General features: G+C 41.1%; 1 protein-coding gene across 9 annotated transcripts in view; it reads left to right on the forward strand.

The window, feature by feature from the left end:
- ZCWPW1 (zinc finger CW-type and PWWP domain containing 1) overlaps nt 1-14,864 on the forward strand; it is a 30,657-nt gene that overhangs the window by 4,339 nt on the left and 11,454 nt on the right. For 2 of the 9 annotated variants that reach the window (XM_072753021.1, XM_026019489.2), the window contains exons 3-14: nt 1,816-1,874; nt 2,823-3,043; nt 3,468-3,546; nt 3,891-3,978; nt 4,462-4,640; nt 4,848-4,970; nt 10,709-10,825; nt 11,541-11,661; nt 12,285-12,360; nt 12,776-12,880; nt 14,028-14,111; nt 14,728-14,794. In XM_072753021.1, coding sequence (XP_072609122.1) covers nt 1,847-1,874; nt 2,823-3,043; nt 3,468-3,546; nt 3,891-3,978; nt 4,462-4,640; nt 4,848-4,970; nt 10,709-10,825; nt 11,541-11,661; nt 12,285-12,360; nt 12,776-12,880; nt 14,028-14,111; nt 14,728-14,794 — 1,288 coding nt within the window. In that variant the 5' untranslated portion in view covers nt 1,816-1,846. Of the gene's footprint in view, nt 1-1,815; nt 1,875-2,156; nt 3,044-3,467; nt 3,547-3,890; nt 3,979-4,461; nt 4,641-4,847; nt 4,971-10,708; nt 10,826-11,540; nt 11,662-12,284; nt 12,361-12,730; nt 12,881-14,027; nt 14,112-14,727; nt 14,795-14,864 lie in introns of all 9 variants that reach the window. The other 7 variants (XM_072753017.1, XM_072753018.1, XM_072753015.1 and 4 more) reach the window with 6 other exon arrangements.

Consider the following 14,864-nt stretch of genomic DNA (forward strand, 5'->3'; position numbering starts at 1 on the left):
ATAATTGTTATAGGAATAAGAATAGCTTACATGCGGTAAGCCAAAAGAACACTGGGTAGAAGGGTTATAAGAAATTTAAACTGATAAAAAAAAAGGCATTTTCCTTCTAATTGCTGAGTAGAAATAGTACACTGGTGGAAAGTAAATTGGAAAAAAATTTACAAATTATTGCAATGTCATAAGATGATTCTTGGCACTCTGCTAGGCCACAAATACCTTATAGCTGTGTGCAGATGCTAATCTCTTCGGGCCTTTGGTGTGGCTGGGGCCCTCATACTCCCGCCTCTCAGTTTTCTATGGCCGTGAAAAACCTTTTATTCCAGAATACCTGGAAATATAATTTTCTGTGTGTTTTAATGTGTATTTTTAATATATGCTTTCCATGTGTGCTGTAATATTAAAATGGGTTTGAAGCACTGAATTAGACTGTTGGGATATAGCATACCACAGTTAATAGCACAGACTTTAAAATCAGGCAGGTTCAAATCTTGCATCATCATCTATTAATTACCTATTATTATGTTTAAATTCCTCTTACCCTCAACTTTTCCAAGTTTAAAAAAGTAGTGATCTCATAGATTTACTGTGAGAATTAAATTAGATGACATATAAAAGGGTAAAGAATATAGTTGGTGCTCAATAAGTCTCCACTATTATTATTAGTCACAATTTTCATAGTAATAATGAAGCATACTGGTGTAGTGCAGAACATCAGTGAGTAAATAGCTATAGGATATAGAGTGAAGGTAATAGATTCCTATTATTTGCTTCCCTGGGGACCTCTGCTGGTTACCAAATATTTTTGAGCCATGAAGAGAAATTGCTAGAATCCAGCACATTGGAAAATTTTTGGACTAGAAGATCTAAGTAAAGGGAAGATATAGATTACAGTGATGTTAAAAGGGGGGGTTCCCTATGTATAGGGACCTCTGAATTAGGTCAGAGAATTGCCAGATTATTTGTGTTTTAAGTATTTAGGAGAACCTTTTGAGATAAATTTGTCTGGAGAAAACTCTCACTTTTAAATTGTCAGGACTGTTCATACTACTACTACTACTACTACTACTACTACTACTACTACTACTTATACTTACATCTGTTAAAAACAAGACAACAGGCCCAAAATGCAGTTGCTTCTGTTAAGCTCCATGCCACCAAAACAAGACTTAAAGTTTTGACTCTGCTAGAAATAGAATCTTGGTTTATAGTCCATCAGGAATCACCTGATCAGCACTATTAGATAATCTGCCTAAAAGACACCTATCATCTCCTACAAGAAAGTAAATTTGCAATAGCTAATTTGCTTTTTTTGCCTAGTGTAACTTTCTTGTTCCTGCTCCTCCTGCTTATAAAAGTCTTTCTGCTCTTTTGAGCTTCTTTGTATCTGCTAGATCAGATGCTGCCTAACTCATGAATCATTGAATAAACTCAGTAAGATCTTCAAAATTTACTCAGTGATTTTTTTTTTAATGCATCACTACCACTACCACTTCCACTATTGATGTATGCCTGCCTTATATTGGACATGAATCTAATCCTTAAAACACTAAGGATTGTTGCTAATCTTTAAAACAGTAACTATCTCTCTGTGTCTCTCATGAATAAATAAAATCTTAAAAAAAAAAACCAAAACAGTAACGCTCATTATCCCCTGGCATGTGATTAGCACTGCTGAGGATATAGAAGTATAGTCAAGAGGGCAGAAAATGTAGTTCAGCAGTCCTAGGCAAAGATCTTGAGCCCAAGATGATAGAGAAGAAAGTTTAACATCATGTTCCATCAGAGTTCTAGCAGTTACTTTCTTTTTTCTAACAGAGGCACAAAGAAAGTGTAGCTTCTGAGCTGAATGATGGCAATGCTGCAGAGTAAAGAAGGTGAGTCAAGAGTGATGGAGGTTCATGTTTTGTACATTTCTCTCATTTTTCCCTTTTTTCTCAGTCCTTGGATGTCTTGATACCCCTCCCACCAAGGGGAAGCTCAGGATATATACATTTTATGTCCACTTTGTTAAAGTTACTACTTTTCTAGAAACTTTGAGCGAAATATATGTGATTTAGAAGTAGTCCAGTCCAGCTCAAGAAATGTACAAGCTCATAGGGAGACAAAAGACATTTATTTATTTTTTATTAAAGATTTATTTATTTATTTATTCTTAGAGACACACACAGAGAGGCAAAGACACAGGCAGAGGGAGAAGCAAGCTCCGTGCAGGAAGCCTGACGTGGGACTCGATCCCGGGTCTCCAGGATTATGCCCTGGGCTGCAGGCGGCGCTAAACCACTGCACCACCGGGGCTGCCCACAAAATACATTTAAATATCTATAACACAACTTGAATGTGGTAATGCCATCAGAGAGGCATGAAGTGTTATGGAAGCTCAGAAGAAAAAATCTATTTATACCTGGGAGGATCAGTATAATTTTCTTTGCACTAGTTCCCCGCCCCCCCCCCCCCCAATTTTCTAATTTCTCATAAAGTTTTGTTTAAAGTTAAAATGAATGCTTTTCAAGAATTTCCGTTTGAATAACTCATCTTCCTGCATGTTTATATTTGTCACCTTTGAACTATTCAGTAGTTCCTAAACTTGGTATCAGAATAATCTAGATGGCTTTGTAAAACAAGTTCCTAGACCTCACTCCCAACTATTTCTTCCAAATCTCAGGGGGTAGGGTGGGTTGGGAGAGGAGAGGCCTAGTAATCCGATTTTGTTAAAAGCTCTCTCCAGATAATTCTGATAGGGCCAGTCAAAGGGCAGGTGCAAACACTTTCTGTGCTAGATTCTATGTTTCATAAATTCTATTTGATAATCAAATTTCTTTCAGAATGTGGGAAGGGGCCAAAGAAAACCTGTACCCCATCTGCACAAAAATTGTATAGCATGATGTGCTATAGCCCTAACTCATCCAAGGAGGAATCCTTGGGGGTCAGTTCCCCAAAGACCAGGTTAAAGAAGAAAGAAGAGAAAACAACCACAGAAAATGGTTCAAGCAGTGGCCAGGAGAATAAAGGAAAGCCTCAAGACAAGCAAGCAGAGAAAGAAAAGGTACTAGTCTCACTGATGGACTCTAGTGGGATAGTTTCTCCTAGACATCCAGTCTAGACTAACAATCTTTTCATGTAGGGGCACTTTCAGGTTTTTAAAAAATTCTTTTCTTGGGGCTTCTATTTTCAACTCAAAGAGGTAAAAAAAAAAAAAAAAGTTTTGATGAAAGCCTTTAGCTGGAAATAATGGCTGGGTAGGGGTTGAGGTAGGATGGAGGTGAGAGTAAATGTGATCAGAGACTTTATAAATTTTTCTTTGACTCCTTTATTCCCAGAAATAAAGTTTATAGAATCCTTAGGGACATTGACTTTATGCTCACAGCCTGATGAACTACTGGCTCATGTAAAGGAGTCTTCCCTGTCTGGTCAAAGAGGAGACGTGGGGAAAGATGAGTGGTTTTCCTCCCCTGCCCTTATATCTGCAGGAAAAATCAAGTCTCACCAATGCAGAATTTGAGGAGATCGTCCAGATTGTGCTACGGAAGTCCCTCCAGGAGTGCTTGGGTATGGCTTATAGTGAGAGAAGAATTTTAGTTAGACAAACTTTTTTAAAAAAAGTTTAAAAAAAAAAGTTTTAAAAAAAGTTACCTGGCTATCCTGGAGCAAGGCAGATCAATCTGGAAAGGCTTGGTGAAAGACATAGATTTGCAGTTTTTCCTGAGAATTTAAAGACTTAAAGTTCTGTGATCTGATGAAACTCCAAAGGTGGGCTCTTCCAGACAACAGGTGGGAGATGTTTTAATGGAAGGCTGCAGCTTAGAAATAATGGAGTTGGTATTTTCTTTAATTGCTTCTCTGCTTATAATATTTTGTTTTGGGAGAGATGGGATCTAGCCTTGATTTTGCAGAGACTTCCTGTGCCCAGCCCATAAGATGCACCCTATTAGACAAGGAACCAGGAATTGCTGCTTCTACTGATAATGATAATGCTGATGGGTGAGTTTATCCCAGTGAGACAAATTGATCACAGGGTGCACTTAGCATTGGTAAATGGTTTTATCTGCCTATCTAGTCATTTTCATATCTCTATAGATTTCTCCCAGCTCAGGAAAGATGCCTGTTTGAATTGGGGAAAAAATAGGCAAGTAGATGGACAAAATTATTCTCCTCCTCCTCCTCCTTCTTCTTCTTTCTTCTTCTTTCTTCTTTCTTCTTCCTTCTTCTTCTTTTCTTCTTCTCTTTTTTTAAGTTTTGTTTACTTATTCAGAGAGAGAGAGGCAGAGACACAGGCAGAGGAACAAGCAGGCTCCATGGAGGAAGCCCGACAGGATCACACCCCAGGCCACAAGCGGTGCTAAACCGCTGCGCCACCAGGGCTGCCTGGATTCTTCTGTCTTTTATCTGACTTTTATCCTTGTTTTTTTTTTTTCCCCCAAAAGAAGAGTATGATGAATTGCTCCTTTTTTCTTTTTCATTAAGGAAAAAAAATATTATTTTAAGAGAGAGGGTAATGGTACCTCATATCCTAGAGATTTCAGCCACTCAGGAAGCTGGAGTAACCTCTGTGATAAAGACATCTAAGCCAAGCCAACCAGATCCTGCACCCTCTGAGAAGAAATCCAATAGACCCTTCCTAAGCAAAGGAGAGAAGGGAGCCCGTAAGTATAGTTAGATATACTTTGACATCTGGCTCAAGTACCTATGCCATAAAATTAAGGACTCAGACAGTGGGAAGGCTGAGATTCTTCAGTCCAAGGCTTGAAACTATCAGGCTATAATGCTTCTTCCTGCTTTCACTGGGCCTTACTATCTATAAAGATTCTCTTCATCTCCCTACCCTGCAGTGTTTTGTTTTGTTTTCCCAGAAGATGAGAAAATGGAGAAAACCCAAAGTGGACATGAGCACAGACAGAAAGACCAACTGAAAAAAACAGTTCAGGTTGATTCTCAGATCAGAAACCAGCAAAGAGGAAAAGGAGGTGGTTTTGGTGAGTTCAGCATGATTTGGAAAACTTCCTGGGCTTGAAAATTGGAGATGGGGATGGAGAGAGGCAAGGTTAGGTTGCTTGAGGATATTCTGCGAAGACTGTAGTTTCTCTCTCATGGCTACTTGGCAGGGATATGCTGCTGTAGAAGGGAGAGATTTCATTCATTTAGTTATTCTGGGGTATAGTCCATAGTCGTTGGGTGCTTACTATACACCAGGCATTTTAGGAAGTGCTGAGTAAATGCAGAAGAAATTAATATATGCCTGTTGGAAGGGAAATGGGCTTGTGAGGAAGGCAAACAAGAAAGCTACAAGTCTGGAGTGGATCTGGAAAAGTTTCTAAGAAAAGATTCTGTTTGAGCCATATGTCGGAAGTATAATTTAGGCAGGTGAACTGAAGTGGCGATGGGTATCAGAGTGATATTTATTGGCAGAGTTATGGAAGAGAGCTAATGGTTATAGCTTTAGGGGGTGTTGGGGGCAGGATGTTGTAGGGGGAGATAAAGCTAGAGACATGCAAGGGTCAAATCATAAAGGGCCTTACATGTTAAGCTAAGGGAGTTGAATTTTATTTTTAAAGCTAAAGCGGAACCACTGGCATTAAGGAGGGAAAACTTGGTAAGATTTGTATTTTAGAAAGCTCACTCTGCCACTGGCATTGAAGATGGATTGGTGGGAGCAAGACTAGACCCACAGAAATAGTGATCCAAGCAAGGAAGATAGACAGTAGCAGTGAAGAGGAAGAGACAGATTTGAGATTTTTAGGAGGAAAGATCAGAATATGGTTACTAGTTAGCTCTGAGATGTGAAGAAGAGTGAGGCCTTCAGGATGATCCTGTTTTCTGACCTGAGTGACTGAAAAACCTTCGTTCTAAATGGAGAATATAGAAACAAGAGCACATTTCAGATGGTGAATTCAGCTTTGGACAAGGTAGGGGGTCTGTGATGAGCTTTAGCATCCAAGAAAGAGATCTGGGCCAGAAATATGGATTTGGGAACCTGGATGAAATTTTCCAAGAGGAAGATGTGGAGTGCAAAGAGAAAAGCAATGAATAGAAAACCCATAATGTTTAGGGGGAACCTAATGTTTAGGGTTGAGCAGAGGAAGAGCTTCACAGGGAGAAAATGAAGAACTAAGAGAAAAATTATAGAGATAGAAGGAGATTTAGGAGAGTATGACATCACAGGTGCCAGGGGAGGAGAGAATTTCAAGAGAGATTTAGCTTTGTCCAGTGCTGCTAGAGAGACATCAAAGAGGATAAAGGTTTGAAAATGCTCAATGATATTATAGTTAGAAGGTTACCAGGGGTTTTGATTAGACCACCCATATGAGCTGGTAAGGGTGAATGGCCAGTTTAGTTGGTTGAAGAATAAGTACTTTTTCAATTAGTTTAGATGTGAGAACCAGGATGGAGAAAGTGATGAATAGAGGGGAGTGGGTGTAGAGTTGAGGGAAGGTTTTTGTTTTTTTAACTTTCTTTTAAAAGAAAAATACTTGGCTTGTGTGTCGTCAGCATATGTATATGCTGAGGGAAATTGTTTATAAAGAAGGAGAGATTGGGGTGCCTGGGTGGCTCAGTCAATTAAATGTCTGTCTCTTGATCTCAGTTCAGATCTTGATCTCAGGGCTGTCATTTCAAGCCTCGTGTTGGGCTCTACTCTGGGCATGGATCCTACTTAAAAGGAAAAAAAGGAGGGATTGAAGGGAATGAGAAGAGAGCTGGAGGGCTTATTCTTAGGAAGGACACTTCAGCATTTGAGATTGGATGGAGGGAAGATAAGCAGGGGTACAGATTTATTTATTCTTTTAACAATAGATATTAATGCTTTATAGTCTATTCTAGGCATCACACTAGGTATTGGAAATAGAGTGGTCGCCAAAATAGATAATCCATCCTTTCGTAGAAGTTACAGTTTTAGTGTATTAGGTAATAAACAAATATAGGCAATAACCATGGTAATTGTGCGAAATTTTAGAATGAGAAATAAAAGAGATCAGACCATATGTTAATATGTTTAAAATTCTGAAAATAAGTACACTTAACAGTCTAGAGGGAAAACAGGCTTACACCAAGAACAGGCTTGTACATACTTGAAAGAAAACTCTAGACATCACACAAGATAGTCCAAGACAATAAACCACTTCGCATGTTTAATGACATGATAACGTAAGGAGCCAGAGATGTAAGTTTTACTTGGGCAGTTGGGTGGTCTGGGAGGTGGTGTTCCATCTCCCACACCTCTTGGTATTAGGGCAAGGATTGTATTTTCACTGGGAGATAGAAAGTCCACTTCTTAGGCAGTGCTCATTGAGTGGAGTTGTGATTGTGAGGAATGTGTAAGCCTTTGGCTATAAATGAACTGCTCTTCCTGTTTCTTCCAGTTGCCAGGGACAGGAGAGTCGTCCTGGAGTAGGAAGAAGAAATGACAGTATCTGATAAATACAATCAATTTTTGTGAAGTGAGGGAAAAGAATGGAGTGTCATCACAGGAAATAAGGGAGACCTAATCAAGATTGGGCCAGTCAGAGAATGCACCTGTGAGAAGATGGCCTTTAAGCAGAAATCTGAAGGAGGAGCAGAAGTATGAGAAAGAGTTTAGGGAGAGTGCAGTTTGGCATATTGCAGATATTAGAAGGAAGTCATTGTGATTGGAGTTCAGAGAGCAAGGGGAAGTGAGGCAGAGAAGTGGTTCTGGATGAATGTACAAAGTGAGGGTTTTATCCTGAGCACAGTGGGAAGCCACCGATGAGTCTTATCCAGGGGAGCAATGTCATCAAATTAATGTTTTAAAAGACTCCCTTTGGTGATTAATTGGAGAATGAAGTATGTAGGGACAAGAGTAGACAAGTGAGTCCTAGGATTAGGCACTCTGGTGGCTTAGATGAGGATGATGAAAGTGGAGACAGAAGTGGATGGTTTTTTTTTTTTTTTTTTTTTTAATTTTTATTTATTTATGATAGTCACACAGAGAGAGAGAGGGGGGCAGAGACACAGGCAGAGGGAGAAGCAGGCTCCATACACCGGGAGCCCGACGTGGGACTCGATCCCGGGTCTCCAGGATCGCGCCCTGGGCCAAAGGCAGGCGCCAAACCGCTGCGCCACCCAGGGATCCCAGAAGTGGATGGTTTTAAGATATATTTTAGCGGTAACTTGTCAGAACTTGGTAATGAATTGGATATTGGGTGAGAGAGAGGTGAGAGTATGTTAAAGATCATTTGTTTCTGGCTTAAGCAGTTGCTTGGGAGAAGATGGGGAAAAGTGGAGGAAGAACAGATTTGTGGGATAAGATAAAGCATTTATTTGGGTTTGGGCCTGTTAGGTTTAAGATCTTTGTGAGACATCCAAATGATGTCAAAGAGTGAGGTGGCCGTAGGGAATCTGGAGTTCAGAACAAAAGCTAGAAGTATTTATTCATCAGTAGATGGTCAGGTGTAGATAGGTTTCAAACATCTAGCAATGGGTGAGCTTACCTCAGGAGAAAGTATAGCATGGGAGCAAAGGCCTGTGACTGGGCTTTGGGACCCTAACATTTGGAGACTGAGTGGAGAATGAGGAGGGAGCTGCCAGAAAGATAAGGAAAAGGAGAAGGGATCACAGAACCCAAAGAAATGGGTGTCCACTGAGATATTCTTTGTGTGTATGTGATGTCAGTCTTTATTATCATAGCGCTGTGTTGTGAGCCCTGGTTTTCTGGAGCACATCTTCCTTTCTTCTAAGTTATTTGAAAGGAAGCTTTAAAGAACTCTGTTGCTGTCATTGGAAATTTTATCCCAAGCCACAAATACCTAGTTTTACATCATTAGGATAACTTTTACCCATTCATTTGCTCATGAATATTTATTATTTTCACAATCATTTATTTTATTGATCTGTGTTTACTTGTATGATCCCTGACCCCTTCTCCCACTCTTTTTCCTAGTCTTGCTAGGTTCCCTCTACATCAAAAACTGTTATTGGCAGCTGTCTTCTTGGTTTGGTTTGGCTTTTTTAGATGGTATTGTTTTGTTTTTAATTATAAAGTTTCCAGATTTTATTATCATATCAAAGACATAAGATGCCAGCACATAGTGACCAAAAGAAAACCCAGGTAGGAAGCCAGCACATCTGGTTCCAGCAGACCTGGGTCAGATGGGCCAGTGCCGAGTCCTGCCACCACTGTTCATGTCCATTGGCCTAGAGGCAGGGCTGGCTTGGTGGACACCCTCACAGGAGGCCAGTGCCTGAGTCAGGTCCACAGGGGCTCTCTGTTGATAGCCTAGTTGCCCCTGCTTCTAACTCTGAATCTTAGTCTTTCTGTTTGGTCCTTGCTCAACTTTCTCTGGCTGCTGAAGCAGAAGATACAGATCCGTTTGGGCTGGGCTTTCTTGCTGTTGTAGGATGAGGGTGGTGACCCCTGGTGGGGGGCGTGGGTACTGCCTGAGCACGCAGTTTAGAAGAAGCCAGGCCCCAGGTGGCATGGCTGCCCATCACTGCATGCCTCACCTACTAGCAGCACTGGAGACACAGGTTTCAGTGGCCCACAGTGACTGCTGTGGTACCACACGCACCTGTGCTTCCCAGGCTCTGCAGCTGTCTTTTCAGACTAATATATCATTCCCAACCAGTACTTTTTTCTTCAAAATAGGAAAATTCAGAACATGATACCATAGTATGAGCTACTTTGAAAGGACCCAAGTATAAGCCAACTGCTTCGCTGAGGGCTGATTTCAGGGGGATGGAGGGCATCCCTTATATTCATGCCTGAAGGGTAAAATTGACAGTGGGCAAGTGAACTTACTGAACCTCAAGGGAGGAAGGGTTTTTACAGAAAGGAAGAGCGTAGTGGTCTGGAAGTGGTGATGAGTAAGGATGATGCTGACCCCAGTCTCTGGCCTGGGGTATGAGAGAGGGAACAGAGTCCACTTAGAGGGCTGTGGGTGGGGCGGGGTAAGATCAGTTTGGGGCAGTGTCATTAGTGCATCACCAGGTTTCAAAAAGGAGATGGATGTTTAGACAAGAAATTGAAAATATGTGGACTTTTTGTTGTTCTTGTCTAGAATTCCAAAGAACATAGTGGAAGGATTTAGGACGGAGAGAGGAGAGCCTGTGAGAGGCATTGGGTCAACTTAACAGATGTTGGGATAAAGAAAGGTGGGGATAAGGGTTTGGAATGTAATGGATAAATGAATGCTTAGCCTTTGAGCAAGGCCTGAAGTAAATAGTTGGTTAAGTTGATAGACATCTGTGTTTTTTGGAAGGGGGTAAACTTAGGGCTGTTGGTCCCAAAGACTGCAACTTAGCATTTTGGTGACAGGTAAATCAGCTGGTATTCAAATAGGAACTCTGGATGTTGTACACAAAAGAGATACTGGTTAGCCCTCCAGAAGAACTTTCCAGTAGTAACAGGCCAGCAGAGAACGAGGCACTTGCCAGAAAGATGGTGGCCAAACTTTTCAAGAACTGTCAATACAGGAAATACTCTTTTTTTCCCCCTGGGGGAAGGAGAGATGATAGTATGGCATAGGAGAAAGATTGAGATGTGAGACCTGGGGTCCAAGTTCAGCTCTGCCACCAATTTAGACTGATATTCAGCAAGCCAGTTATCTTCTCTGACCTTAGCTTTCCCATTTATAAATCTAGGATTAGACTAGTTGGTCCTTAAGTCTATGTGACTTTGGAGGGTATACACTGATTTTATTTGGACTGAAGAAGGAAGGGCATATTTTTGTTTCATTGCAGTTTTTTTTTCTTCTCATAGGCCAATGTCTTGTTTGGGTCCAGTGCTCCTCCCCAAACTGTGAGAAGTGGAGGCGGCTTTGTGGAAACATTGACCCTTCAGTACTTCCAGATGACTGGTCCTGTGATCAGAATACAGGTAGAAAGGACTGGGGATTTTTTTTCTTTTTATTCTATAATGGTTCTTCCTTTCTTTTTCTGTATGTATCCCTTAGATTAAATATGTCATAAATGTAGTTATAACTCCAGGGGTCCTTGTAGTGTTTGGGAGAGGGAAAGGGACCATCATATCACATCAAGGTAAATCTGGCATAATGGGCTAGAAGAAGACACCCTGAAGAGTTATGTTGTGTGAAGGCCCTGGGATCTAAACATAGATTCTGAGTGAAGTCCACCTTCTTCATCATTAGTCTGATCCAGTTGGTCCTGATTAGATTGTTTGATAAGAAGGGATATAGGATATATGAAGAGAAAACAGGTGAGAGAGAGCCTAGAGAATGTTTGAAACCGTTTGGAAGAGATTATGATGGTATAGCCCAACCCAATTATTTTTTTAGATAACAGAGTCTCAGAGGAATTGCTGTCCTGGTGTTAATGTAGATGGAAGCAGGGTCAGATAATGTGGGATATAGGCAGAAGTTTGGAATCTCTTTCTGTAAAGTACGAGGAGGTAGCACTCCTGCTCTTGCTGTAGCTGTGCTTCCTCCATGGGTCTTTGTTCTTCCTCTATGACTGTCTCCCAGGTGCCCTTTTGGTCCTACCTCTTGCATATTCTTGTCCTCTCTTCTGCCCTCATCCAGATGTTTACCTAGTGAGGTTCTTTTCTTCCCTTCATTCCTTCTCTCTTTTGCCAGACTTGAAGTATAATCACTGTGACATCCCAGAGGAGTCCTGGACAGGGCGTGAGAGTGATGTGGCCTATGCTTCCTACATTCCAGGATCCATCATCTGGGCCAAGCAATATGGTTACCCCTGGTAGGGCACCATGGTATAGTCAGAGCATCCTTCATGAACTTGGAAGTGGTAGATTAAAGCAGAGAGGGAAGGAAATGGAAAGCATTTATAATGGAAATAGTACTTGCTTTAGAAAGAACATGGGGTGAGGGAAAAGATAAAGTACTGAGCTTGGAGGCTTTGAAAGAACACATTTTCTAGAGGTTTCACAGTAGAGGTGGTATCTCCCTGGGAAAAAAGTTCTGACAATTCTACCCTCTGTGAGTAGAAAAAGGAAGGTGGCTTTTAAGGCATTTTTAAAATATTGAGATATGAGAGATATATGAAGTAGAACGAAGAAGGGTCGGATAGTTTTTTCTTTGGAGATGTCCCTAGTCAGAAGATTTTTTCTCAGGGTTGATGGAAGGCCTACCAGGGGTAAAATATTCTTACTAGGAAGATTTTGAGTTTCTTTGTACACTGATAGAAGTCATTTTAGTCATTTGGTAGGACTGCTGGGGCGACGGCAGGGGGACACATCTATCTTTGAGATCCTTTGTTTGCAAAACATATTGCCCCTTTCTGTACATGTGTATTGATGAATTTGTGTTATGTTCATATATACCCTTCCTCTTCTGTCCCTTAAACCTGTCTGTCTTCCCCAGGTGGCCAGGCATGGTAGAATCTGATCCTGACCTGGGGGAATATTTTCTTTTTGCTTCTCATCTTGATTCCCTGCCGGTAAGTTTTCCTACATCAGGGTAGGAAGGTGTTCAGGCCAAAGTGGATGAACAAATCCATCCTAACAGGTGTGCAGGGTTAGAAACAGATATAGCCAGCAGGTATGAGCAGAAACAGACACTTTTAGCTAGAGTGACAAACACAGAAATAAATACCCACATATAGAAACAAACTTGTATCTAATTAAATATTTAATCATCACTAGGACATTTATAGTTCTGATAAATATGCTTTGGTTAGGATTCCTGAGATCAGGATGGAAGAATAGTGGGCTGAGATGGGGTAGCTGGGTCAGGTTTACGACATCACATGAGGCCCAACACCTCCTTCCCTGTAAATCCTCAGTTCTTTCCCCATCTTTTCTGGCTAGAGGGTCAAAGCAAGGAGAAGGACAAGAGGCCATTTTTTATTTCAGTCTAAATACCATGTGACATTTTTTGGAGAAACAGTCTCTCGTGCTTGGATCCCAGTCAACATGCTAAAGAACTTCCAGGAACTGTCCCTGGAGCTAGCTGGAGTGGTAAGCAATCCTTGGGGGTCAGTTGTAATACAGGGAACCTAAAAACTAAATCTGCCCTTTATCAAACCTGATTTTCTCCCAGGGGAAGCTGTGATGAGAGAAAGTCCCATATCGGACCAAGTGACCAAGGGTGAGGTTATTCATGAGGGAGTCTTCTTTCTACCAGGATTGCAGCAGGATAATGATTTTTCTTAATCTCTTTCCTTGCTTGCAGGTAGAGAGTCTTCCTAAAGACTACAGTTTTTGGGATCCCTGGGTGGCGCAGTGGTTTGGCGCTTGCCTTTGGCCCAGGGCGCGATCCTGGAGACCCGGGATCGAATCCCACATCAGGCTCCCGGTGCATGGAGCCTGCTTCTCCCTCTGCCTATGTCTCTGCCTCTCTCTCTCTCTCTCTGTGTGTGACTATCATAAATAAATAAAAATTTAAAAAAAAGACTACAGTTTTCTAAAGTTTTGCAAAGGCAGGTGTGGCAGAAATGAGGGCACATATTAATCAGGTTTTCTCAGTCTTGGTACCATTGACATTCTTTGTTGTGGAAGGCTGTCCTGTGTATTTTAGCATGTTAAGCACAGCATGCCTGGGCTCACCTGACATCTGGCCAGGCCAGGGGGTGCTATTGTCCTTGGTTTCAGTTGTGACAACCAAAAAAATTATCTCTGGACATTGCCAAATACCTTCTGGGAGGCAAAACCTCCCCTGGTTGAGAACCACTGAATGAACTAATAATCACTGCCTATAATCACTTTGGGTTCAACCAGCCTTAGAAATGAGCAGAGACCCAGCAGCTCTGAGGCCTTCAAAAATCAGGCTGTATAAAATCAAGCAGCTGTATCTGAAGAAACTAGTGAGAAGCTTAAAAGTGGAATCATTTGACTCCTAAAATCTTGCCTCTCCATATTTCCATGGGATTCACTTTGGTGAGGACATCAAAATGTTGGTTGACAGTATTGCTAGGGGTTGGTAACAGGTTTGTCATGGGGGATAAGAGAGATTATGTCTCTAAAATCAAAAGATTAAGAATGGGAGTATCTTATTAATATCAGGAACCAGAAATAAATGTAGTTAAAGATCATGTCTGGTGAGTAACTCTATGTTGGAGTCACTTCTTTAATATTTATCATTGATTCTAATCTTCCTCTATTTCAGAAAAAGTGCAGGAACAAGGACTGCAACCAGAAACTGGGGGCAGCCCTGATGATGGCTCAAGAGGCAGAACAGATCAGTATTCAGGTAGGAGAGTGTTCAGGCCACACACCTGCTCCTCTTTGGGACTTTGGACACAAAGAAAAGCATATAGTCTCTACTACAGAAAAATGGCTTGTCCTTCCCCATCATCCAGTCTTTGTCTTAGAATTAGTCTTTTCTTCCCAGGCCAGATTCCCTTGACTCCTTAAATCATTTATTCTTTTCCCTACCCTTGGACAAATGGGATCTTCTCTCATCCTACATAGAAACAGTTTGTAGCAGGTGGCATCCTACCTCCCAATTTAACTTTAGATGTCAGATGTATGTGTCTTAACCTCTATTTTATGCAGGTAAGTGTTTACTCTCAAATTCTGCCTTGGGGGGTATGGTAGAGAATGACAAACTGAATTATAAGTAAACTGGAAAAAGATATAATCTGTGGCATCTAATTATAAAACATAAATATATTATATATATAATATAAAGATAATATGTATTATAGTTAATCTTCACACAAATTGTGATAAACAGAACATGAAATTTCAAGTAAAAATGGCATGGAATATGAATATAAAGTCCATAACTAAAGTCTTGAAGACAGAAGGCAAAAGTCATCCCTTGGACAGTAGTGGATGATGCTTTTGTTTCTTGGTTCCCTTAGGAACGGGTTAACTTGTTTGGTTTCCGGAGCCGATACAATGGATCTGACAGTAGTGGGGAAGGAAAAGGTAGGATCAGTAGGAAGATGAGGACTAGAGAGGGTGGTAAAACGACATAGAGAGGGAGGTCCTTCCTGAG

Source organism: Vulpes vulpes, chromosome 3, assembly GCF_048418805.1.
Source record: "Vulpes vulpes isolate BD-2025 chromosome 3, VulVul3, whole genome shotgun sequence".
In the NCBI taxonomy this organism is placed as follows: Eukaryota; Metazoa; Chordata; class Mammalia; order Carnivora; family Canidae; genus Vulpes; species Vulpes vulpes.